This window comes from Neovison vison, chromosome 11 (genome assembly GCF_020171115.1).
Source record: "Neovison vison isolate M4711 chromosome 11, ASM_NN_V1, whole genome shotgun sequence".
In the NCBI taxonomy this organism is placed as follows: Eukaryota; Metazoa; Chordata; class Mammalia; order Carnivora; family Mustelidae; genus Neogale; species Neogale vison.
Genome location: NC_058101.1, coordinates 36103439 through 36128334, shown reverse-complemented (window position 1 = coordinate 36128334; position 24896 = coordinate 36103439). Strand labels below are relative to the sequence as shown.

The 24896-nt window shown below is 39.5% G+C and overlaps 1 protein-coding gene across 2 annotated transcripts in view; it reads right to left on the bottom strand.

The window, feature by feature from the left end:
* Nucleotides 1-11682: 11682 nt before the first annotated feature.
* TMEM156 (transmembrane protein 156) overlaps nt 11683-24896 on the bottom strand; it is a 52262-nt gene continuing 39048 nt past the window's right edge. The window contains exons 6-8 of one of the 2 annotated variants that reach the window (XR_006386769.1): nt 14880-14982; nt 14510-14652; nt 11683-12251 (exon numbers count right to left, since the gene is read on the bottom strand). Coding sequence is in view for 1 of the 2 variants with exons in the window: in XM_044268107.1 (XP_044124042.1) it covers nt 12239-12251; nt 14880-14982 (116 nt within the window). In the remaining variant the exon portion in view is untranslated. The remainder of the gene's footprint in view (nt 12252-14509; nt 14653-14879; nt 14983-24896) is intronic. The other variant, XM_044268107.1, reaches the window with a different exon arrangement.

The window sequence follows — 24896 nt, the reverse complement described above, 5'->3', positions numbered from 1 at the left end:
AAACAGATATGATTTGGAGGCTGAGAAATATAGAAACATTTTTTCCATTAGAATGAATGGAATTACATTTTTTACTTAGAAGAATTGATGAGAGATTTTTCAAGACTCTTCATCAAGCAGGGGTAGATTGTGGTGAAAAATTAAATCCGCCTAAGTAAGTACTATAGGTATACCAATACTGTGGAATAGTATGCAACAGCTAAAAAGAATAAAAGGAATGTGACTTAGTCATTTGGGGTTGGTGTAACAATATAGCATAGACTCAGTGGCTTAAAGAACAAACATTTATTTCTGCACTTGTGGAGGCTTGGAAGTCCAAGGTCAAGGTGCTGGCAGATCCAGTGTCTGGTGAGAGCTGGTAACAAGCTTGCAGATGACTGTCTTCTCACTGCTCTCTTGCATCTCTTCTTATAAGCACATTAATCCCACTCATGAAGGTTCCCCTCTTATGACCCAGTCACCTCCCAAAGACCCTATCTCCAGATATCATCACACCAGGGGTTAGGCTGAATTCTGGGGGGGCGCAAATATTCAGTCCACAACAGGATCGAACAGATCTCTGTACTAACAGATCTCCAAGATGTATTATTGAGTGAAAAAAAGAAATTCACAGTATGGTGGTACTTGTAGAATGTTTATTTAAAATAACACAGGCATACACATTCAAGATACACTACACACACACACACACTACACCCTTAGAAGAAGATCTAGAAAGATACACATGTAACTACCAAAAATGCTATGACCAGGGGTGGAAAGTGTTGTGATAAGGTAGAGGATTTGACATAGTAATCAAAGGGAACTCCAGTGTTATTTGTAATAATTAAACATTTTAATAATGAAATTGTATTAATAGATGACTTATGTAACAAAATTTTTAAAAATCAAAACAAGAAGCAAGGTGCCTGGGTGGCTCAGTTGGTTAAGTGTTCAACTCTTACTTTTTGGGTCAGGTCATGATCTCAGGGTTGTGAGATTGAGCACTGCATCGGGCTCTAAACTGAGCACAGAGCCTGGTTGAGAATCTCTCTCCCCTCTCCCTCTGCCCCTCCCAACCTCAAGAAAATCAAAACAAGAAGCAAAAGAAAAATCCTTCTGATCAAGGAGATAAGGGAAGAGGGACCTACCAGTGACTTAAAGTGTAAAAGACACAAATTATTTTTAAATAGAAGCATCAGAAGGGTGAGTGAGGGCCTCTTCGTGATATGGATTTCTTCAGCATCAATATTCCTATAGGGTTCTAAGACAAGTCTGGTGACTATACGAATCTCTTTTTGCTTTCCTCAGAGAAGCCCAAGTCAAATATTCCAAATGCATAGTTTGTAAAGACTGTGATGATGTAAACAGAAAAATTTGTCATTTCCATCTCATTGGAGATGGACTCTAACTTTCTTAGCCAGATAGTCTCTGTAATCTTCCTACTAAACCCAAATAGCTCTGAGATACATAATGGCAACAGAAGCAATTTCAGAAACTTCTGGAGGGAAACACCACACAAATAAATGAGTCTGTGGTTCAGAGTTATTAGCTTGATGCCCAAATGCATATCATATTTGCGAGAAGCAGTTTACAATCTGCTCTTCTTGACAAATGTAGCACAAGGGGATTTAAATCCCTGCATTTGCAATTTCTGTCTCTCCTCCAAATTTATGGCAAAACTGTAGACACGAATAATGTGTCAGGGTTGAATGAATTGAGGTCTCTACTCTCCTCCTACAGCTCCATTTCACTCAAAGGAGAGTAATAAACGGAAAGCAGAGGAAACTCTCAGTGGATAACGAATCTGAGTCCTAATGACCTTCCTGACTACAAAATGGATTCGTAATTTATTTGGCATTGCCCAAACTATATGGTGCCGGTAATGAGGTGTGAAAACATTTTGGCCACTTTGGGCCACAACTGTACATTTTAAGCATTTCCTCAACAATTCATGAAGGCTCAGAACTACCTTTCCCTAGCAAGGTAAAAATTATCTATCAGTGGTAATAAAAGACTTGTTTCCACCCTGCCCTGAACATTCATTGCCTTCATGGGGTTGTGATTGATTATTAAGGAGTCTTGATTGTCCTGCAGCCCCTGGGACCACAGTATGACCATTTATGTAAGATATGGGTGTTACGAGCAAATGCTTGGTATCCCACATCTCTCTTTCCTTTAAAACCACTTGGTCTTTAGCAAGCAATGTGAAGACTCACATTTACTCAAGCAACGTCATATGCAAATTAGCATGTTTGCTTGCTGAGTAGTACTGAGTCTGTCACTTGGCTGGTCATCTCCATCTGCATTTGCTGCAAAGGCAGCAGTTGGTCAGTCATTGTTAGGTCACGGATATCTAAAGAGAATAATACACATCACATGGGCTGAAATTAGTTAGCTTAATAAAGTCCATGTTTTGCATCCAAATGTTGCCCTTCTGCGTCTTTGAGGCAGTCATTCTTTTTCTTAACCAGAGCTAAAACCAAAACAAATCACGAGATAAAGAGAATGTCTATTGATTTTCAGGGTATAGGTGTATAGGAATGGTACAGGGTATAGGAATGAAGGGTATAAGTATACCCTTCATTCATTCAATCATCCATCCATTCATCCATCTATCCAGTAGGTCCACAACATTTATTGATAAAATAAAATCAGGTTCAATTTGAAATTCACTCTGCCCATCTCCCATCCCAAATTAGGTAAATCAGTTTGAGCCAAGAAATCCAGTAGGTATATCCTTGGTTTCTGTAAACATTCACCTGTATGCTAATGCCACCCAAATTTCTACCTGGAACCCTGACATCACTCCTAAATTCTAACCAGAGTTGCCTTCCTGCCAGACATCTGTACATCAGTATTTGAATATACCACTAAATGTAATCTGAACACATCCAAATTGAATCCATCATCTTTCCTTCTCCTCCTACATTCTCTGTTGGATGCACAGTGTTACTTCTGCCAGCAGCCTAGCTGTCACCCTAGGCTGCTGCTTTTCTTTACCATCAATATCAGATCAGTTGCCAAGTGCTATCGCTTACTTCTTTGTATATCTTCCTCCACCTCATTGCCCCAATCTTGTTTCATTTTCTTCTTATCCGTTCTATGGACTAGTGCGATAGATATTGAAGGGTAACAGAATATGGTGCCCCCGTATATGACTGTAGGAGCTCAGGATGTGCCACGCCAAAATATGCTGCTTTGGTATGTTGATTATTTTGAGTGAGGCACTTGAAAAAGAGTAAATGCAGAGAAAGGTGTTCTCTGCACTCTCTTATCTGCCTAAAATCAGAACCCCAAAAAGGAACTAACTTGTCATAAATCCCTTCCCCTGGAATTTCATCAACCAGAGAAGATTGATTCTTGTTACTGAAGAGACTAGAAGTGACAGACAGACTTCGTCACAACCTATCATACTTCCCATCTGTTCTTCTCAGGGCCCACTCATCTTTCCTAAAAATCATTTACTTTCCCCTAAGAGGCCTATATCACCTTCTCCTTTCCCTACTAACATGGCATATAAGCCTGAATTCGAAGCCACCTCTTCGAGTTACTCCTTTTCCCCTGGGTATCTCTAATGTTACATAAGGTTATAAGTTAATAAACTTCCTTTTGTTTTTCTCTTGTTACTCTGACTTTTATTACAAAAGTCTCAGCTAAGAACTCAGAAGGGTAGAGGGGAAATTATTTATCCTCCTCCATAACACCAACCTGATGTCAGGACAGGTCCCAGCCCCCTCCAAGGAGGTGGTGTCAGCACGGACTCTCTGAGAGTGCAAGTCTGGTTATTGCCCTGATTAAAACCTTCACTGGCTGGCCTCAGCATTCTGGAAAACATCCAAACAAAAACCTTTACAGTCTGATCCTCCATTTTCCAGCACTTTAATTAGTTCCTCACCAACTCAAGGGTCTAACTCACAGAGATTCTTGTGGACAGCTCCTGGCACCATGCCCTCTCTTACTTCTATATAGAGGCAATTGAACATAGCAACTATAGCAACTGCCACTGTGCATTGACTGGAGCCCATGAAGGACCCTCATGGATTGAAGTATTGAACAGTACTGATGACATCATAGAACAACGCATTCCAAAATCAGTATAGCACCATTAGCACAAAAGAAAATGTCCTTTAATGGAATTGTTTTTTGCCTGAATTTTTAAAATTTGGCTGTAGTATAACCCCAAAAGTGGGATAAAACTCCATAAATCCTCCAGTGTCTCCGTCTTTTCTTACTGCAATGACTCAAAAACTGGAATTTAGGGATAACTGAGAAGGGAAAAAAAAATTCCTGCAAAGCATGTTCAACCATTAATAAGTGCCCCCCCCCCCAAAACACGCCCAGCTTTTTTCAGCTGCAGGAACTTCCCAAACCTTGTGCACTGGAACTCTCTAAAAGGGGATTTATGGTGCAGCTTTTCTCCAGGTTGGACAGGGAAGCCTCGTTCGGGAGCACCAGTTAACAGCACCCTGCAGTGGTGCTCCTCTGATTTCAATCTGTCCTCCCTCTATTCCAATATCCTTTGCTATAATAAATCATTCTTTCAGTTGTGCCGTAGCATTTACCTACCTGCTTAATCTTTAATTGGTTAAGCAGTTACAAGCTCAAATTATATAGTGTGGAAAATATCACAATAGATCACAGTATTGTCAATTTCCCCTGCAGAACTCTGACATTCCGAAGCTTAACAAAGCCCATTTCTGTCACACATTAATTACCGCAATGTCCTTGAAATAGAGAATAGCATAGTTATTACTATTTGCAAAGAAAGCATACTTCTGTCTCCTGCGTGTCAGCCCGTGTGTGTGTGTGTGTGTGTGTGTGTGTTTGAAAGACATGTAGATCTTAAAGTAGGGCCCCCTTTTCTGTACATCATTACCCAAGTGCCTTTATATGTGTTCCTTCCACCCAGGCCAACTTATCCTTTAAGATTCAGATTGTGTCCCCTTCTCCAAGAAGTCTTCCCTCACTTCTGTCTTCCTTCTTCATTTACATGCCCCTTGTCAGAGTTCCCATAGCACTCACTTCATTAAGTCCACAAACACTAATTGGCTAATTTCCAGTTCAGGCATCTGGTTTGGTACTGGATTTTCAAAGATGGATGAAACCAGTTCCTCAAGGGACAGCCCAGTCCTTTCCAGGCTGCATTGTAACTGTTTAGGTTATCTGTCTCGGCTATGGGACTGTGTCTGGAATAAGGTAGCTGTTATATTAACAAATGGATGAATAACTAAAAGACCTCCACATCAGCAATATGTTAATAATCAAAAGGAAGCCTGTCCAAAGCTTTAATAGGTAATGTACTCCAATTAAATTTCATTGAAAAAACTGCTAATAAAAATTAAGTCTGGGTGCTGAGATAGTGGGGGAGGTTCCACACCACTCAAATATTGTGGTGGTATTAATTAAACAGGAATTTAATTAATTAAAGATAGAATCTCAAACACTGGCTTGTTTAGGGCACTGGTAGGCCAAGCTGGGTCCTAGGACTCATACAACTGGCTTCCAAGAGAAGCAGAATACTACCCCTCTCCTTCTTATCTGACCTCCCTATTACCCCTCCACCACTACCCATCCCATTCAAATGAGCACACTGTATAGAATATGGCCTATGATTTCTGTCTCTGATGGAATTTCTGGCACTAAAACATGCCATTGAAAAAGATCCTTTTTGCTCACATTAATCTAATTGTTCTGTAAAAAAAGCAGTAATTACTGAATAATGGAGAACTTTTCTTCTAGCATTGGTCTGTTATTTAGATAGCTAGAATAAAATAGAAAGTTTATAAAATTTTCTACTGATTATTTTTCTATTGAATTTTTTCTACTGAATTTTTCACTCTGAATAAAGAATAAAATAAGAAAAAAATCTTACTATGATGTAATGATTAAGCCCTGTTGGTTGTTTAGACATAATGAAACTTTGTTATGGTGCACTGTTTAAAAATAAAATCTTTATTGTCTGTTTGCCAAAATTGGGAGGGGAATAGAGATGATTTCCGGTCTCTGTATAACAAATTTCAAGTCAAAAAATGTGTTTTGGAAACCAGTAGCAGAAAGGGATGGTCCAGGTACTTGATCCACTGCCTTTCTTTATCAATATTTGGGTGTTTTTGCATTGTCTTTACTATCTCTCCCCATAGGGATCATGAGATGAGTGAAAAGATTTTAACTCTTTTAATTAATTGATTAAAGTTATTTTTTGAGACTGATGAAGAGCCAAAAGCTTCTTTCTGTGCAACTCTTCTCACAGCCACCAAATAATTCAGTTCTGTGGAAGTACTTTGATACATGTGTAGACACAGGAGAAGCATTTGCACCATAGCGGTTCTTGTGGTAGAGTATTGTTTGTAGCAATGGTCCAAGCATTGTTGAAACACAGAGATTCATGACACAGAACCCCTGTTAGAAGTGTTTATGAAAGTCATTTGTCTGTTTTGGACAACTTTTTTCCTAAGGAAAAGAAACTACTCTTCCCTACATAAAGAGAGGATTAAGGTGCAACAGACTAGAAGGTTAAGAGCATTTAGCTTGAAACCTAGACTACCTGGGTTCAAATCTCAACTCTGCCACTTATTTTTATAAAATTTTTTAAAGAGATTTATTTATTTATTTGCGAGAGAGAGAGAGAAAGAGAATGAGGGAGAGGGAGAAGGAGAGAGAATCTCAAGCAGATTCCATGTTGAGTGTGGAGCCTGAGGCAGGATTCAATCCCAGAACCCTAAGATCACCACCTGAGCCTAAACCAAGTCAGAGACTTAATCCACCACAGGCTCCCCTCAACTCTGCTACTTAATAGCTGCGTGACCTTGAGTAAGTTACTTAACCTCTCTTTGCCTTAATTTTTTTCACTTGTAAATCAGGATGATTAACTATAGTCCTTACCTCCTGATCCAATACTGGTCTTTAGGGATCATTGAGAAGGAAAAGAATTTTCATGAAGCTATGTTTAACCATTAGTAAACCATGGACATGGAAAACGTTTTAGTTTGTTACTACGCATGTTGGATCTCTCCAAAAAGGGCCTAGAAGGTACAGCTGTGAGTGTTATGAGACAAAACCAATGAACTAATCCCTGCCAGGTGCTTACAATAGTGGCTGGCATGTAATTAGTGCTACAGTCGCTCCCCCTTATCCAGGGTTCCATTTTCCTTGGGATCAGTTACCAGTGGTCTGGAGACAGGATCTTCCTGAAGAATTGGCAGAAGGTCAAAAGTAATCCAACACTACATCACAAGGCCTAAGTCGTTCATGTCGTTCACTTCATCTCATCAAGAAGGCATTTTGTCATCTCCCACCACCACAAGAAGAAAGGTAAGGACAGTATAGTAAGTTATTTCAAGAGAGACCATGTTCTCATAACTTTTATTATAGTTCTATTATAATATAATAAATAGATAATATAATAAATATGTAATAACATGATATATAATAATATACTATAATTACTTTTATAGTGATATTATTATCATGTAAATATCCTCAATGATTAGCTATTGTTGTTAATCTCTTGCTGTGCCTAGTTTAGATATTAAATTTGAGGTGTATTTGTGTAGGAAAGAACATAGTATACATAGGATATGGTACTATCCACAATTTCAGGCAGCCACTGAGCGTGTTGGAACATATCCCCCCCACAGATAAGGGGAGACTACGTATTATTATTAATCTCCTCCCCAACTCCTACCCCAAGAGTTGGCCCTTTGGGCGTGTTTGTATGAGCTATGACTGCCCTAAAGCAACCGAAAAAGATAGGGCAGATATATATCTTTCAGTGTGCGTAAAGGAAAGTCCTCCCCGAATGCACACAGTTAGAAGTCAGACTTGGAAGTGGTAAGTAATCACTTTGAGAACCCCAGCCCATACACTTGCCTAGAGCAAACCACTTCCTTTCCCAACATTATTTTCATGTAAGGGGGAAATAAACATTTAAAGACAGCTGGGAAGAATCAAGGCTCCATATAAGGATATAAACTGATGGCTGTTGTTCCCAGACGCCAAATCCCAGAAAGGACTATCTCTGAAATGAGTTTTTAAACTATACAAAGCAAGTTGTCAGTTGGGGGAGGGAGGAATGAAGGGTTTTTTAGGCCACATTTCCTATTAAGCATTGCAGAGAGAGAGAGGGAAGAGACAGAGAAGGAGACTGGGGTTTGTACTAAAAAGGAATTAAAATAAAAAGCAGACTCCAGGATCCTGGGCAGTCTGTGAAACGAACTTGGCTGAAACCTTCCACCTCTGGGGCTTCAGTTTCCTCAGCTGTATAATGAGGGCATTACCCAGATGATCTCTAAGATTTCCTACAGCTCAGACATCCTGACTTTACGAAATAAAATAGATGTTGGATGTTATATTTGGCAGGCAACAGAAACCAAGTCTGGAAAGTTAAGCAGGAACAGGATCTTCTTACAAAAATATTGCTGGTAGCTCACAGAATCAAAAGGAAGGCTGGAGAGCCAGGCTCAGAACCAAGGCATTTTGGTGGGGGGTTGGGGTACACTGGGGCATCTAAAGGCAGGAATGACTTAACTCTGCTGATGGAACAAATAAGCCCAAGTTGGTATTTTTCCACCTGAACATCACTGCACATACAAATCAAAGTCCTGACATAGAGGGTCAAATTGGTTTAGCTCTGGCCACAGGTCACCCCTTGGCTGATTGACAAGAAACTCTGATTTACAGTTCCATCAAGACATCATTCCATGGGCGAGAGGTAATTTGCTAAGAGGAAATTGGCATAAGGTAATGAAAGAAAAATGATGTCTACTATGTGGCTCTTCACTATGAATGTTGTGCCTGCTTTTGTAATGTCACACACTGATGCCACTTTTCCGTGTGAGAACAGATGGGCTATTTTTACAGTCCATCTGAAAATAATCATAATTTTACAGGGAGATTATGACACCATGACAACTTCTTGTACACCCATCCCGAAACTTTGGGCAATAGCACATAATTGAAGAATAGCCTTAGCAGGCTCCAAGAGACTGTTCTGGGGGAGAAACCAAGCCTGGGTTTTATTTTCAGCCAGTTTCTCTCTGAACGTCTCCATGGAATTGAGGAGGCACCTGCCGTCTTTCCTCTTCCTCCGTATTGTAATATGGAAGTATTGCAGCAGCCAATATTGCAGAGCCCTGTTTTGATTCTGATAATCAGTTCCTCTCCCCTTCTTAAGAACCAGCAATTATTGACCCTTCTAAATTTGTCACAACGGTCCCATTCCCTTTATCATTGGTTGGTTTAAGATGGCGTCCGTGATCCAATTCCAGATGCTCTGACGTGAGGAGAAATCTGAGGAGTCTTCTTTTAAAGGTTACTTTACTCTTAAAAAGGACATTATGGGCTAAGGATATGATGATTGCTGGACATGCTGTGACCCCATTTTCCATGTCTTCTTGAAACCGCAAGAGGGAACATCTGAGGAAAAAAGCCAGCAAGGCGATGATGGCAGAGAGGAAGGTGGGGAGAAAACTTGGGTGCATGTTGGTGGGAGTTCTTGAATTCACGAATTCTGCAAGCATTCTCTTCAGAATTCTCATTAGGTAAGACAATAAATCTTATCATTTAAGGCATTTAACTTGGGCCTGTTATTATTTACAGATGTAAGGATCTCAACTGATAGCCTGCAAAATTATTGTCTTCCAGTCAGCAGCCATGTTTAATCCATATTCCACTCTGGGAACAGCCTTAGCTCTCAGGAAGGAAAATAGCACATGCAGAGAATTTTGTGAAGTATATTTTTATCAAAATGTTCTGATTTCCCCCTTTCCCATGCATGTGTACTTCATTTTGTCCTTCAAATCATAGAAACATCTAGACTACTTTGTCTTTACTAAAGCACATGATTTCCGGTACACAGAGGGGTTTTTAATGCATCTTTGGTTATCATACCTGTAGGTTAATTGATAATATATCTTATTTAGATTTTAAAAATTTAAGACCTTCCTTCCACTCATATCCTAAGATCACCACCCATCAGGACAACACCAATAGTTAGGGATGGTTGTGAAAGACATAGACAGCAAAGAGAAGCAAAATCAAGAAGAAACAGAGAAGGAAGCAATCAAAGTCAAATTATGAGAATAACTTATCAGATAATTGTGTCCAAGCCTTTATTCTACCATGTTTCACATGAAGGGAAAGAAATATAGTTGGGAGAAGACAGACAGACAGAAGCCATCTACTGACAGAGGAAGAAAGGAAAATGCAATTCATATGATATATGTCTTTTGTAAAATTTGACTTTATTAAATAAAGAGTGGATACAAAGTGTATTTTATACACTTCAACCTAGGACTAAATCCACATTACTCCTGAGACCATAGGCAAATCAGTGAGCTTCTTAGACCTCAGTTCTTAGGGACAACAACATCTGACTCCAGGAGTCATTGTAAGGAAGTGAGACCATATAGGGCACATGCCTGATATATGGGGGGTTCAGTACATTGTTTCTTATCCAACAAATATGTATTAAGAAGCTTTTGTGAACCAAGCATCATACCAGCTGCCAGAAATATTATGGTGAGTGAAATCAGTCTAGAAAGGGCAACAGAATTAATAACCATGAAAATAAGTGTAAATAACAGATATGAAAAGGACTATGGGGGCTGAGAAAGTGTATACTTGGGAAGTTTGACCTCTTCTAAAAGATCAAGAAAAACCATCTTCAATGCTGCTTACACCCACTTTCTTGAAAAGCCTACTCTGCTTACCCCCAACCAGATATGATTCACTGGACCATCACTTCTCAGAAAGAAGCGTGGAGCATGTAAATGACATTTACCTTACCCTATTGTGTCTAGCCTTATAACTAGTAGTCTGCAAGGTCAGTCTCCCCTATGAGATTATACACTCTTTGTAGGCAGACAGCAGGCCATCTACATGTTCGAACACTTCATACTATCTATTAAAGTCTGTTATTTCAACAAATAAGTGAAATTAGCTTCCAGAAAGCTGCCACAATTTAACAGAATTTGAGGCTTAATTTATGCCTTTTGTAAGCCAAGTTCCCATTGATTTTTCAAGTCATTTGTCTGAACATAATAGGCAATGTGCAAGGAAACAATAATTTGGTCTCTCAGAAATGGTATAACATCCATCCCTCAAGGAGTGTGATACCCCTAAACTCCTGCTGAATAATCCCAGAGCTGAGCCTGACTCACCCATTAATCAAGTTTACAGAGGCAATAAAAAATGAGACTACCAGAAGTCCATTTGCCAAATCTTCAATCCCTGAATATTATGATTAGGATCTCACTTTGTGATCTAACAGAAAGAAAGAAAAGAAGAAGGAAGGAAGAAACAAAGGAAGGGAGGAAGGAAAGGAAGGGAGGGATGGAGAAGCGGGGAGGGAAGAAAGAAAAGAAAAAGAGTAGCAGGGAAAACCTCTGTGTGCTGAATCATTCATTCCTGTTAGGTTGCTTAGTATTAACTCTGACCCTGCAGTTAAACCGTAAAAATCTGCTCAGACAAGCAAGTGTAATTATATAATGATGCCAGGAGATTAAATTCCACCGAAACTCTGGGAAGATATTTTTATGTTTTTCAATGTTAAGAGATGCCTTCTTGTCTATATGTGTTTTATTGTAATTAATAGCTATAATTTTTCTTGACATCAGTGATAGCCATGGAAAATATGAACACCAAGAAGAATCAGAAGAAACATTTTGCTATTAGATTTAAATATCCAAGCTTCACTTAGTATTTCATTTAAATTCATTTTATTTTGGTATCTTTGAAGTTTTTAAAAACATCTTCAGTGCCAAAAGGAAGCAGAATTTATAAATCCGAACAAATGTATCAATGAACAATCCAGGCCCTCTTAAGTAATTTGCCAAAAAGAAACAATCCATCTGTATAAGAAAACCCATCAAGGCAGAATGTGCAATGTGGGCAAATGAGAGAAAAGATTTTCATCCTTGATCCTGGGTTTGGTTCCTTTCAAAATCAAAATTTTGGGGTCACTGTCAGCTGTATAATTAGCAGATAAGCAAGGACAGTGAGCATGCCCGTGCTGTTTCCATGGGTTTTATCAGCTTGTTTTCCATGACTCATGATGGCTTCCTGGAAAAATTCTTGTTTCTTTGATCTCTTGGGTCAAATGACTGCTCTCAAGCCAGTTTCCATCAACCAGTCAGCACTGTTACTGTTTCCTACTGTGAATCCTCAGCTGGACCCATATATTTACTAGTTCACTCATTCCCAAAATGAAATTATGAGTATTCTTCAAAAGGGTTCAGTCCAAGTGGTCCGGAAAAATTCAGAAGGATATTCTGAAGATAGAAGGAAAAAAAAGACAAATATTATTACCCCAAAAATGTTAAGTGTTACCTGAAAAGAATTAGTGGAGAATAATTTTAAAATCATTTATCAAAATTGTGTCTTATAAGAATCACCAAAAAACCTCCCAATATCCCTTTTTTTAAGATTGTATTTATTTGAGAGAGAGGGAGAGAGAGCGCACGTGTATGGGGGGTGGGCAGAGGGAGAAGCAGGGTCCCCACTCACCAGGCAGCCCAATGCAGGCTGGATCCCAGGACCCTGGGATCATGACCTGAGCCAAAGGCAGATTCTTAACCAACTGAGCCACCCAGGGGCTCCCCAGTATCACTGATTAAGAGCTCTTTCCAGTCCTGTGTTAGGCAATGGAGCCTCCGTTATAAACCTAGGAACACTCTGGTTAGTGGTAACAAACTTCTCAGCCTAGGGCTCAGGAGACCTAGAATCTTCTTGAGCTTGTCACTACAGTATGTTTGGGTTAATTTCCTCTTCTATAAAATGAAAATGTAGGTGTTCGTGAAAATTTCCTTCATTCCACATATACTTACTGAACACCTACTAAATGCTAGACTGCCTTTCCTCTGAATGAAGGGGTCTCTCCATTATGCTCCCTGAGTCCTCTGTGCACACGTCTATCATGTTATTGGAACTCTATTGAAGTTAGGATTCCTCAATCTGATTTCCCCACTGACTGCATGTTATTTTTGTCAATGAGTAGCAGACTTCTGGACATACAGTAGGTGCTCAAAAAGATCATGTGAATGAACAAAGGGGATTGCTTCATATGCATGGTCTAGCACCCCAGAATGAGGATCAGAATGAGAGGTTATCAAGCATAATACTTCATTAAAACAATTCTATGATTGGGCACCTGGGTGGCTCAATGGGTTGAGCCTCTGCCTTCGGCTCAGGTCATGATCTCAGGGTCCTGAGATCGAGTCCCGCATCGGGCTCTCTGCTCAGCGGGGAGCCTGCTTCCTCCTCTCTCTCTGCCTGCCTCTCTGCCTACTTGTGATCTCTGTCTGTCAAATGAATAAATAAAATCTTAAAAAAAAATAATTCTATGATTACATTCGTCTACCTAGCAATTTCTGAGCCAATAGAGGACTCTGATTCCACTAAGACCCAAACACTAAGTCCAGCTCCAGTGTCCCCTAGCTCTGCTTAGGTTTGACCAATGGTGAGTACTAGCACATGGGGGATAGGGACAGCGAAAGTGAAGTACTCTCTTTGGGGCACTCACGGGCTGTTGTGTCACTTGACTAAAAGTCACAGTCCCTATTAGGTAGCCACCCCACATATTCCATCAGTGTGTGTGTGTGTGTGTGTGTGTGTGCCTGCCTCTGTCTTTGTCTCTCTGGGTTCCTTGCCCCTGTAGTCTTAGGGAGAATAGCAGAACCCCCCTATTACTAATTTTAGGGTACTGTACTCTCCTTTTGGATTTTTCCACGTAATAGACCTTTTTAAAAACTCACCTCAAATGATTCCCTTTGAGTATACTATTTTCCTGCTAGATTCTTGACTGATAACTACCCGGGTATCATGAAGAGTAAATAGTGGTGTACACACACACACACACACACACACACTCACACTGGAATATTACTCAGCCATAAAAAGGAATGAAATCTTGCCATTCACAAGAAAGCTCATGGAGCTACAGAGTATTACATTACAAAATAAGTCTTTGACTTATTTTGTCTTCCAGAGAAAGACAAATAGCATATGATTTCACTCATAGGCGAACTTAAGAAACGGAACAAGCAAATGGGGGAGGGGGAGAAAAACCAAGAAACAGACTCTTAACTATAGAGAACAAGCATGGTTATGAGAGGGGTGGTGGATGGGGAGTTGAGGGAAATTGGTAATGGGGATTAAGGAGGACACTTGTTGTGATGAGTCCCAGGTATTTTACTTAAGTTTTGAATCACTAAATTCTACACCTGAAACTGAAAAAAATAAAGATGAGTAAATGATCTAGCCTATTGCCACAAAGCACAATAAAAGGATACTGATCAATGCTAGACACAATAAAAGGATACTGATCAATGCTAGAGTCCTCCCTCTTCCCTGCTATAATTTTGATGCCCCCTACCATGGCTATCCATAGTGCCTTAACGTAATAGCTACTTAATAAATATGTGTTGAATGAATAAAAAATATTTCTAAGACACTTCTGACCACATGAAAATCCATACGCATTAATTAGATCATCAGATGTTACATTCAGAGAAGTTCTTAATTTCAGTACTTGAGAGTCAGTGGTTGTGCTTATAAATTCACATTCTCTCTTCTCTCCTGTTCAGAGTGAAACAATGATTGGCCTGCTGGCATCATGTACAGTCCAAGCCCAGGAAGCAGCCAAGGGATGAGCTGACATCTCAGGGGCACCTGCTGTTTAACAGAACAAGAGCTTTGTTTATTGATCCTTCCTAGACCTTGGAAGAAATCATGAGTTTATTTCATGTCATCTAATTCATACAAACTGCTTTTGCAGCTCATCACTTTTTGTCTCCGGCACTCAGATAGAAATGAAGGTTGGGATGAACTGTACCTCCCTGGACCTTTCACATTTATAATGAACAAAGGCCAATCATCAGTAAAGCTGAATCATCACTCACCGTGTATACCGATCTTGCGGCTGCACCGCGGAAGAAACTTCTAGTTCCGGTATTGGAGGAAGTCCTTTCTTGACCTGAGTCAAGGGCAGCCTCTGCTTGGTCTCTGTTTGTTAAGAAGGAGAGCTGTTTAGTGGATAGCAATGCAAAAACAGATAAAACATTTTCCAGTGTACTAAGAGAACCATGCCCTCCATCTAGCAAGGATATTGGCAATTTCCATCACTCAACTAAATTTCCTGCTTACAACTGGGACACCATTAACCCATTTCTCTTGACTCTGTTCCTTTCATTTCTCCTCTCTTCCCCACTTCCCAAGCATGAGACCGAGACCCAAGGCATGGTTAAAGGAGGAGCAAAGTAGAGAAAAACATTTTTTACATACAATGTCAAGCAGAAAGAAAAGAACTTTTGTAGGGAAAACGGACTGCAAACATTTCCTTCTTTGCATTTTGTTAAAATAGGTCCCTAAGAACTTTTATTAATACCATCGTTGATTTCAGGGACAATTTTACCAAGAAGTCAAGTCCCAAATCAGATGAATTCTAATCTTTCCTACTTTTCTAGGACTATGTGACATCAAATCCTTCTAATATTATCTGCAGCTGACTTCAAGGTAGGAGATAAAATTTCAGGCCCATGGCATATGGTATCTTTTTCATTCCGCTGGGATCTGGGGCCTTGCTTTTCTAGTTTTTACATTGAAACTTGAGTTTTACATAATACATGTGGTTTTTGCTTCGCAGATGTCTCTACTTTTTATACAAAGCCCTGGACATGAATGGAAATGAGGTGACCTATAATTTTAAGAGAAGTTTGAGCAGCTGCTTCTTACGCAGACAAATCAAAAGGGAAGATTTAAGTGTAATTAAGAATATGATGCTTATCAAAGAAATTTTTTTAATTTTTTAAAATTTCCACAAGCATAAAAAAAAGAATATCATCCTTCTTATTCATAAAGGTGACTAAACACTGGTATAGAGTACCAAGGTAGAAATACTGTCAAACCATGTCTCAGAGTTATATTCTTTAAATTAGAAAAAAATTTAATAAGAAAGATTTATTTTTTGGACTTCATTTTCTGAATAAGGGATACATTCACAAGATTAAAATTTTATAAACTATGAAGGGATATTCAGCAAAATGTCTCCCCCTTACCCCATTTCCTACAGACATCTGCTTTCTACACACATCACATAATTCTTTCCCTTCTCTCCTTCTTTTGCTACAGGCAACCAAGGTTTTTAGATTTTTGTGGATAGATATATAGATGATAGATAGATAGATAGACAGAGACAGATAGATAGATGATAGATTTATATACTTATATGTACATATGCTATTTTTGTTTTTCTTTACACAATTGGTACCATACTATACATATGTATGTATATTTAATGATCTAGGAGAACTTTCCCCATAAGTCCTCTCTCATTCTTTTTTACAATTTCCTGGTGTTCTTAGTATGGGTGTATCATCCTGTCTTCAAACACCCTCCTATTTGATTGTGTCTAATCCCATATTGCAAACACATTAGCAATAAACATTGCACACATGTCATTTCTCTTCTATGTAAGTAATCCATAGGAGAAATTCCTAGAAATAGGACCGCTGCCTCACAGGGCTTATGCATGTGTAACTTTGATAGTTATTGCTAAATTACATATCATAGAAATTGTACCACTTCAGCCTCCCAATTTACCTTAGCAAAGTGCAAGAGTGTGGAGGGCTATCGTTCCCTGCTACGGAGTGTGATGTCAAACTTCTGGATTTTTACCAGTCTGGTAGATGAAAACAGCATTTCAGTGTAGCTTTACTTTGCATTTCCACCTGCATATGAGCTCAGTGAGAACAGAGGTCTCTGTTCGTCTCATTGCTGTGTCTCCTATACCCAGAAGGCCAATACTATTGGCACATAGTGGACATCAAAAGAAAAATTCCTTCTTTTGAGAGAATTTATCATGAATGAGACTGAGCAAGCTTTCTAACGTCAAAGAGCCATTTGTATTTCCATTTGTATGAACAGTCCATTTATATCCTTTATCCGTTTGTCTACTGGGTTATGGTCTTCTCTCCATCAATTATTAGAACTTCTTTTTTTACTAAGAAAGGCTGCTTATCATATGTGATGAATTGTAAACAATGTTTCCCTAATGGTTTTTACTGTGTACATTCTTTTTCACATAGTCAAATTTATCAGCCTTTTGATTGAGTTTTGTGTCATGGATAGAAAGCCCTATAGTTATAAATTAATTCTACCATTGTTTCTTCTATTACTTTTATGGTCTCATGTTTATGTTAAAATTACAGATCCATCTGAAATTTACCCTAGTATTAGTGGGAACTCTGGATTAAGGAAATCTTTCCTACATGGTTACTCATTTGTCCCAATACCATTCATTCAGTAATCCCTCTCTTTCCTGCTGATTAGAAATGACACACTTGTCATTTACTCAAGTCCTAAACTTTCTAATTTTTTATTAGATATATATTTTTTATTTATTATATATTTTTAAAGATTTTATTTATTTATTTGACAGAGAGAGAGATCACAAGTAGGCAGAGAGGCAGGCAGAGACGGGGTGGTGGGGGAGCAGGCTCTCCACCGAGCAGAGAGCCCGACGCGGGGCTTAATTCCAGGACCTGGAGATCATGACCTGAGCCGAAGGTGGAGACTTAACCCACTGAGCCACCCAGGTGCCCCTAGATATATATTTTTTAAAGATTTATTTGTTTATTTGGGAACAAAAGCAGGAGGGACAGAGGGAGAGAGAATCTTTTTTTTTTAATATTCAGTTAACCACTGTATAGCCCATCATTAGTTTTTTATGTAGTGTTCAGTGATTCATTAGAAGGAGACTCCACACTGAGAAGGGGAGCTAGACGCAGGGCTCGGTCCAGGGCTCAGTCCCACAAGGTCCCTCAAGGTCCCCTTGAGATTGTGACCCGAGCCAAAATCCAGAGTTGGACACTTAACTGATAGCACCACCAAGGCACCTTTCATTAGATATTTTTATTTACTTAAGTACCTATACCATGGGGGAACAGATACTTCTCTTTATTTTTCTATGTCAGTTTGTTTCCTGGCTATTACTGACAACTTATTTTTCATCAGGATATGAAAATGACTTTCTTTATGATTTAGGAAAAACCAGTAACTTTTTATATTCATCTTTCCATTCCAGAGCCTGATATACCATTTTGCTGTTGTTCAAGTCATTTTTATGTCTCTTGGGAGCATTTTTCTGAAGCTTCCTTTAGAAAGAGCTTGTGTAGTTCTTTATATTAATTCTATTCTGAGTTATTTTATCTTGCTATGATTGTTTTGAATGCAGCCATGTCTTCTAACTGGTTGTTATTTAAATGTATGAATGCTATTGACTTTTTTTGTCTTAATCTCATACCTTGTCCCTTACTGAATTTTATTTTTAAAGAATTTTTTTAGAGGATTTTCTTAAATTTTCCAGGGGAACAAAAAGTGATCATTTGGCCTTTCCAGTGTGTTAACCAGGCATCCCTGTCTCTTACCTAATTGTGTTGACCAGTACTGCTAGGGCAGTTGTAGATAAAGTGGCAGTTGTAGACATCCTTGAAAGTTCCTGGCTTTACAGACATGCTTTTAGCATTTCCCTGGTATATATGATTCTGGGTCTTTGTTTGAGAGAGATGTATTTTATCATGTGAAGGCAGTACATAGTTATCTGATTTTTATTTGGGGTTTTAGGAAGGATGGGTCTTATAGTTTGTCAAATGCATTTTTAGGATGTGTAGAGATAACCAAAGAAATTTTCCCTTTGAGGGCGCCTGGGTGGCTCAGTGGGTTAAGCCGCTGCCTTCGGCTCAGGTCATGATCTCGGGGTCCCGGAATCGAGTCCCGCATCGGGCTCTCTGCTCAGCAGGGAGCCTGCTTCCTCCTCCTTCTCTCTCTACCTGCCTCTCTGCCTACTTGTAATCTCTCTCTGTCAAATAAATAAATAAAATCTTAGAAATTTTCCCTTTGATCTATTAATATGAGTGACATTAATAAATATGGTGTTCCTATATTCTTGGAACTGTTCTTATATTCTTGGAATAATCTTCTCTTGATCATAGTAGGAGTTGTTTGTGTCTGTATATATACATACATTTTTTAAACTCTGCTACTACTGGATTTTTTTGCTAATATTTGTTCACAATTTTTGCATACATATAAATAAGATCGCTCAGTGATTTCACTTTAGACACAATCTTTCTTAGTTTTAAAAGTTATTAACGTTTCTTTCACAATAGAATTAGAAAACATCCTTTTTTTCTTCTTTTCTATGGTCAATGACAGTTTAAATACCACTAGAAATAGCAGTTTTTTTGGAGATTGGTAAAAATGCTCCTATGAAATGTTCTTTCTGATACATTTTGAGGGATAACTGACAAATTTTCTATTTCCTCTACAATAATTGTTTTGTTTATATTTTCTATTTCTTCTGGTATCAGGTTTTGGAAATTTTTCCAGAAAATTATTGATCTTAATTAGAGATGTTTAAAAGTTGCAACTACTCTTTAACGGGCAGGAATAGCTGACTTTGGGGAACTATTTCCACAGACACTGAGGACCCTTCCGATCCTACGGAAATGCTAAAATAATCACCAAAGCTAGAATTTCTTCTTATAGAGAATTTAGCCCTCTAAGCTTTCCTGACTGGCTAGGCAATGATGAAAAAATGAGACCAGTGTCTACCTAGACAAAAGCTCTTGTCTCCTTGCTTTCCTCCTCACAGACCCATTGCGCTGGATCCCCTCAACATTTTTTATTTTTACCTTATTGTCAGTAAGTACAAATCACATCTATGAGGCTAGTTCTGTCATCCCTATTTGTCTCACACTGGACGTTCCTAGGAACCTGTGATTTTTATTCTTCTAAATCTGTGCTTCTGGGAGGGTGAGTGTAGTAGGCAGAACTCTAAGATAGCTCCCCATTCCCCCCAAGCTTCCCACACCCTGGTGGAATGTCCCCTGAGGTCCCCAACCCTTGAGCATGGGCAGGACCATGAATGGGATTTCCTTCCTGTGACTGGGTTACATTATATGGCAAAGATGAGATTTTTGCAGGTGTATTTAACATTCCAAATCAGTTGATGTTGAGTCATGGAAAAGAGAGACCATTCAGGGTGTGCCTGACCTAATGAGATAAAAGCCTTTACAAAGAAGACTGGGCCCTCCCAGATGTTAGAGAGATCTCCTGTGGGGCTTCAAAGAACCAAACTGCCAAGCTACAAACTGTATCTGGAAAAGCCAGGTAGCCGGAGTCCACAGGTGGCCCCTGGGGCCTGTGGCAATTTCTGGTGGACAGAGGGCAAGCCAGGGCCCTTAGGATACAACCTCAAAGCAATTAATTCTGCCGACAACCTAGAGGAGCTTAGAAGTAGCCTCCAAATGAGAACTCAGGCCAGCTCGCATCTTGACTTTAGTCATGTGAGACCCTGAGATGCGGCAAAGCTGTGCCCAGTTTTCTGACTCACAGAAACTGAAATAACAAAGGTGTGTTATTTTAAGCCCTGAAATTTGTGGTACTTTGTCACACAATAATAGAAAACAATTAAAGCCATCAATGGACCCTTGGACTGCACAACATAAGAAGCTAAATTTAAAATGTAGGTTCTAGGACCCTGTCCCAAATCTACTGAATTATAATCTCCCTTGAAAATGGTCCAGGTGCCTAAAATTCTATAGACATCCCAGTCCATTCTCATGCGCATTAAGCCTTCAGAATGAACTAGCCATGCAGATAATTGCTTAGACAATTTTTGACAACGTGTCTTATCATGTCCAGAATTTGAGATCTGGAGACAGTTCTTTTTAAAGCTAAAATATCAAAAGAACCTATTCACGAAATTAAATAATTACCAAAGAAAATTAGCAGTGCTCTTCTGGTCGGAAAGCTAAACAGCTCATCATTTGCTAATTCATTTGGTTTGCTGACGTTGTATAATATGGTATAACCATAATTTACTACAGAAAGCTGTTATCTGTCAAAATGATGGCTAGTCCAAAATAACTCTCTAGTGGTACATTATATTCTGCTTCTCCTAGTATCCAAGGACTTGTAACTTATATGCTAATAGGAAAACTTCTGAAAAATTGATAAAAAGGCAAAAAGATGGGATATATGTCATTTTAATGCCTTCTTCAGAATAGCTTAGATGGGTGGGATATTTTTCTAGTTCTACACTGGGAAATAGAATTTGTTTCAAATAATATTAATTCACCAGCATTAGCTAAGGCAGCAGAAGCAGTCAGGAATGTTTTAAAACTTCACAGAAGTCTATTCATGAATTTGTCAAAGGTCGGAAAGAAACATTTCTTTGACTTTCTTTCAGGAACCTCAGAAGAGACTAAAAAATTAAAAAGAACCTCAGGATGAGTTTTGACCTGGCTGAATCTGGTGAACAAAATAAATTTCCAGCAGTAGAAACTTTGATTAAAAATAAAACCCCATGACTTATGTCCTTGAATAAACTCCCATCACAATGCCCATGAAATGGTCCAGATTGCCCTCTGATATTTCTTTTTCTTCTTCTTTTTCTTCTTCCTCCTCTTCTTTCTTCTTCTTCTTCTTCTTCTTTTTGTATCTCTATTACTGTTCAAAAGTGTTTTATATCTATGACTTGGCAGCTAACCTCAATTCACCTTCCAAAGTAATTCTTGATTCCCACTGAGTCACAGGAAACTTGAAGGTGTTTTCTTCCCTTTGTTCCCGATGATTTTCATGTCAAAGACAAGAGGCATCTCCCACAGGGAAGATACATCTAAAACCTCCTCATCCTGGCCAGGATCTCTTGGTTGCTTGGAGAATTTGCCCCATCAATTTTTTATATTTGTATTTCCCAAACTACTTGTTCAGCTCTACTTGGTAATGGAATTAGAAAGTCAAAACTGCTAGAAAGAAAAACAGAAGAGGGAGTGGTAAACAGGGCTAGATATCCATACTACATGTAATCTTCTGTGACCTCTCTTTCCCCGATGGTGAATTTACCCAATTTTGTTGTAATTGCTTCTTTGTCCGCCTCCCTGTGTACAAAGACTGTATTTCATGCCACTGTATTCCCCAGAACCAACCTCAGAGTGTGACACATAATAAGTAAAAATACGTGTCGAATGACTGAAAGAACGTCATCTAATTTCTTCAGCCTCATTTTTCTCAACAAAAGTGTGTGGGTATAAGCAGTACAAGGTCAACTCTGGGGTGCCACCTAGGAATTTGGGGATAAGACAAAGAAGATTGCCTCAGAGGGTTGGTCTATAAAACCAATTCATAATCACAACAGAAACGTGCAAAGTTATCTTCAGAAATCATTCCCAGGTCAAAGCCTATTAAGTGTGGAAAGTGCTGTGTGAAATGAGCTACTCAGGCTACCCTTAAAATGGGGAAGAAGGCCTTCCAAGCTGTGTTGGCAAAGGGCTTTGCCTTTAAGACCTCCTCAACAGACCTTGGCGGTGATTTGACTTCCCACAGGGTTTTGTCGAAGCAGAGAGGGCACATGTGTTAGCTATCAGAAGTGTTTTGGTCCATATTTTCTCTCAACTGTATTGCCTTCTGCTCTTATAAACCTGTCTTGTGAGCTGGATCACACAATGGATCTTTTTTTGGTGGGCCACCATTGTTGGAGCCTGAGCCCTCAGGCCTGAAGGAAGGCCGTGAGTGGGGTCTAGTCACCAACGGGTCGCCCCGGTGTTGCCTTGTGGGTGGTGCGGCCAGGCCACCTCCCCTAGCAGGGCCCTGACCTCTCTTTAAAGATCTTTTAGGTCTTTAAAGGTTCAGCAGCGACACTTAAACTTCCTCGTGACCTCAGCAAAGCTCTTCAGCAAAGCTCTGGGGCTGCCTCGAAGCTACAAGGAAGAAACTAAAGGTAAGGGTAACCGAGGTAATTAAGGGGTATTTTGATGTACTTTGAAAAATAGAAAGCCCTACCAAGTGCAAAACAGAGCATTTTTCCAAGCACCTTTTTAACCCCGCTTGAGGAGTCTGCTTGAAATTGGGGAGGACCCAAGTATGCACTCAGCAGGGCTGGGCTATGGCTGGCTGGCCTTGGAAACGGAAACCTTGGCCCTTCCTTCCTGTCCCTGTACTTGGGGAGGTTGAGCCACAACTCCGCAGGGACAATGGCGATAATGTCTACACTGTTGCCCATCAAGTACTTGCTTTCCTTACGAGAGCTACTCCAGAAATGAAGGGATTCATGTTAATCTTCACAGATTACTGCAGTCAAGATGGATAAGGATGTTTTCAGATGGTTTGGTGATTCTTACTCAGTTCTCTAATTTGGCTCCCAAAAACCCTTCAGTCTTCTTTCTTCTTATTGCCCTAGGAATGCAGAACTTCCACACTGCTAGGCACCCTTCCGACCTTTGCATGGCACAAAAACCTGGGCCCTTTTGTGTAAGCCCAAGATAGCTAGTTGCTTTTCGGGGCTAATAGAGCCAATTATGGTAGTTTAAAATAGATTGCCATTATTCAAGGAGCCAACTTTCTACTACGTTGGGAGCGCCATCCGTTATTGTTAACAGTGATCCTAAAACACTCAGCTGTTCCCAATCTGGCCAGTGTGAAAATCAAATGAGGATGGCAAAGCACATGACTGCAAAATTACCTAGAATTAACAGCTAAGGAGAACCGACAGCTGCCAATATTCCGAGCCATTGTCGCAGCTCCCAGCACATTCACACTGCGGGGATCCTTAGCACTCCAAGGAATGAAGCTGATGAAGGGTTTAAAAGTTATAATTTAGAGGGTAAAAGGGCTTTGAAGGGTCTTTGTAAGACAGCAGCGGCCATTCTTTCCACATTGTCAATGTCAAGTTGTATTTACTTCACGAATATTTATTAGATACCTGTTCTGTGCCCTCAAAGGCACGAGGCTATGTGCTGGGGAGGCAGTGATCAATATTACCAGGTAGAGGCCCTGATCTCAAGGAGCTAAGTGGCTCATGGGAGCCACGTCGACCAAATAATAACACACATTGTGGTGCATAAACAATGGATTTCGGAGCACTGAAAAAAAAATTAAATTAAATATAAAAAATTAAAAAAAAAAAAAAAGTAACACATATATAATAAAACAGTAGTGACAACCAGCACAGAGAGAGATGTGTGGTCTTACGAGGATGTATGAGAAGGGGACTTGACCTAGTCTAGGAAGTCCAATAGGATTTCCCTGAGGAAGGGTCAGTCGAGCTAAGATCAGAAGTGAGGCTCGGAATTTGGGTAAATTGGAAGGGGAGGTGAACCATGAGAGACTATGGACTCTGAAAAACAGTCTGAGGGGTTTGAAGTGGCGGGGGGGTGGGAGGTTGGGGTACCAGGTGGTGGGTATTATAGAGGGCACGGCTTGCATGGAGCACTGGGTATGGTGAAAAAATAATGAATAATGTTTTTCTGAAAATAAATAAATAAAAAAAAATATTCTAAAAAGCAAAAAAAAAAAAAAGAAGTGAGGCTCGGGGTGAACTAAACAAAGACAGGCAGGCTGGTCCAGGCAAGGAGAAGATGTCGATCTGTACGTGTTTTATCATCAAGTTTTCCTGACCTAGCACAAAAAGTTAGCTCATAAAGACATTCAATGGATGAGTTAGAATAAATTGTCCTATTCTGCCTATAGATTCTTCCAACTTAAGAAATTCTTCCTGCACCGAGAGTCACCCTGTGCATTCTGTTCTGTAATCAAGCAGATGGCGCCAACCTTTACTGTTTTATGAACCCAAATCCGTACTCTAAGAGTCATAAATATTATAGTTAAGCAAGTAAAAATTAAATTTCCATGTTACTTTGCTTGGTTATGGGACATCTGGCACAAGTAATTTATCTTCGCTTCTGTAGGAAATCGAAACCAGCTTAGTCTTTATTATGCTGGCCATAAACATGTTACAAATTTCGATTTTTACTTTGCCATTAGTTATATTTTGGGGTAAGACAAATTACTGGGTCATCTACTTCCTTTTGGCATTTAGTAATTCTCTTTCACAATAAAAATCCATTTCTCTTGCTTCA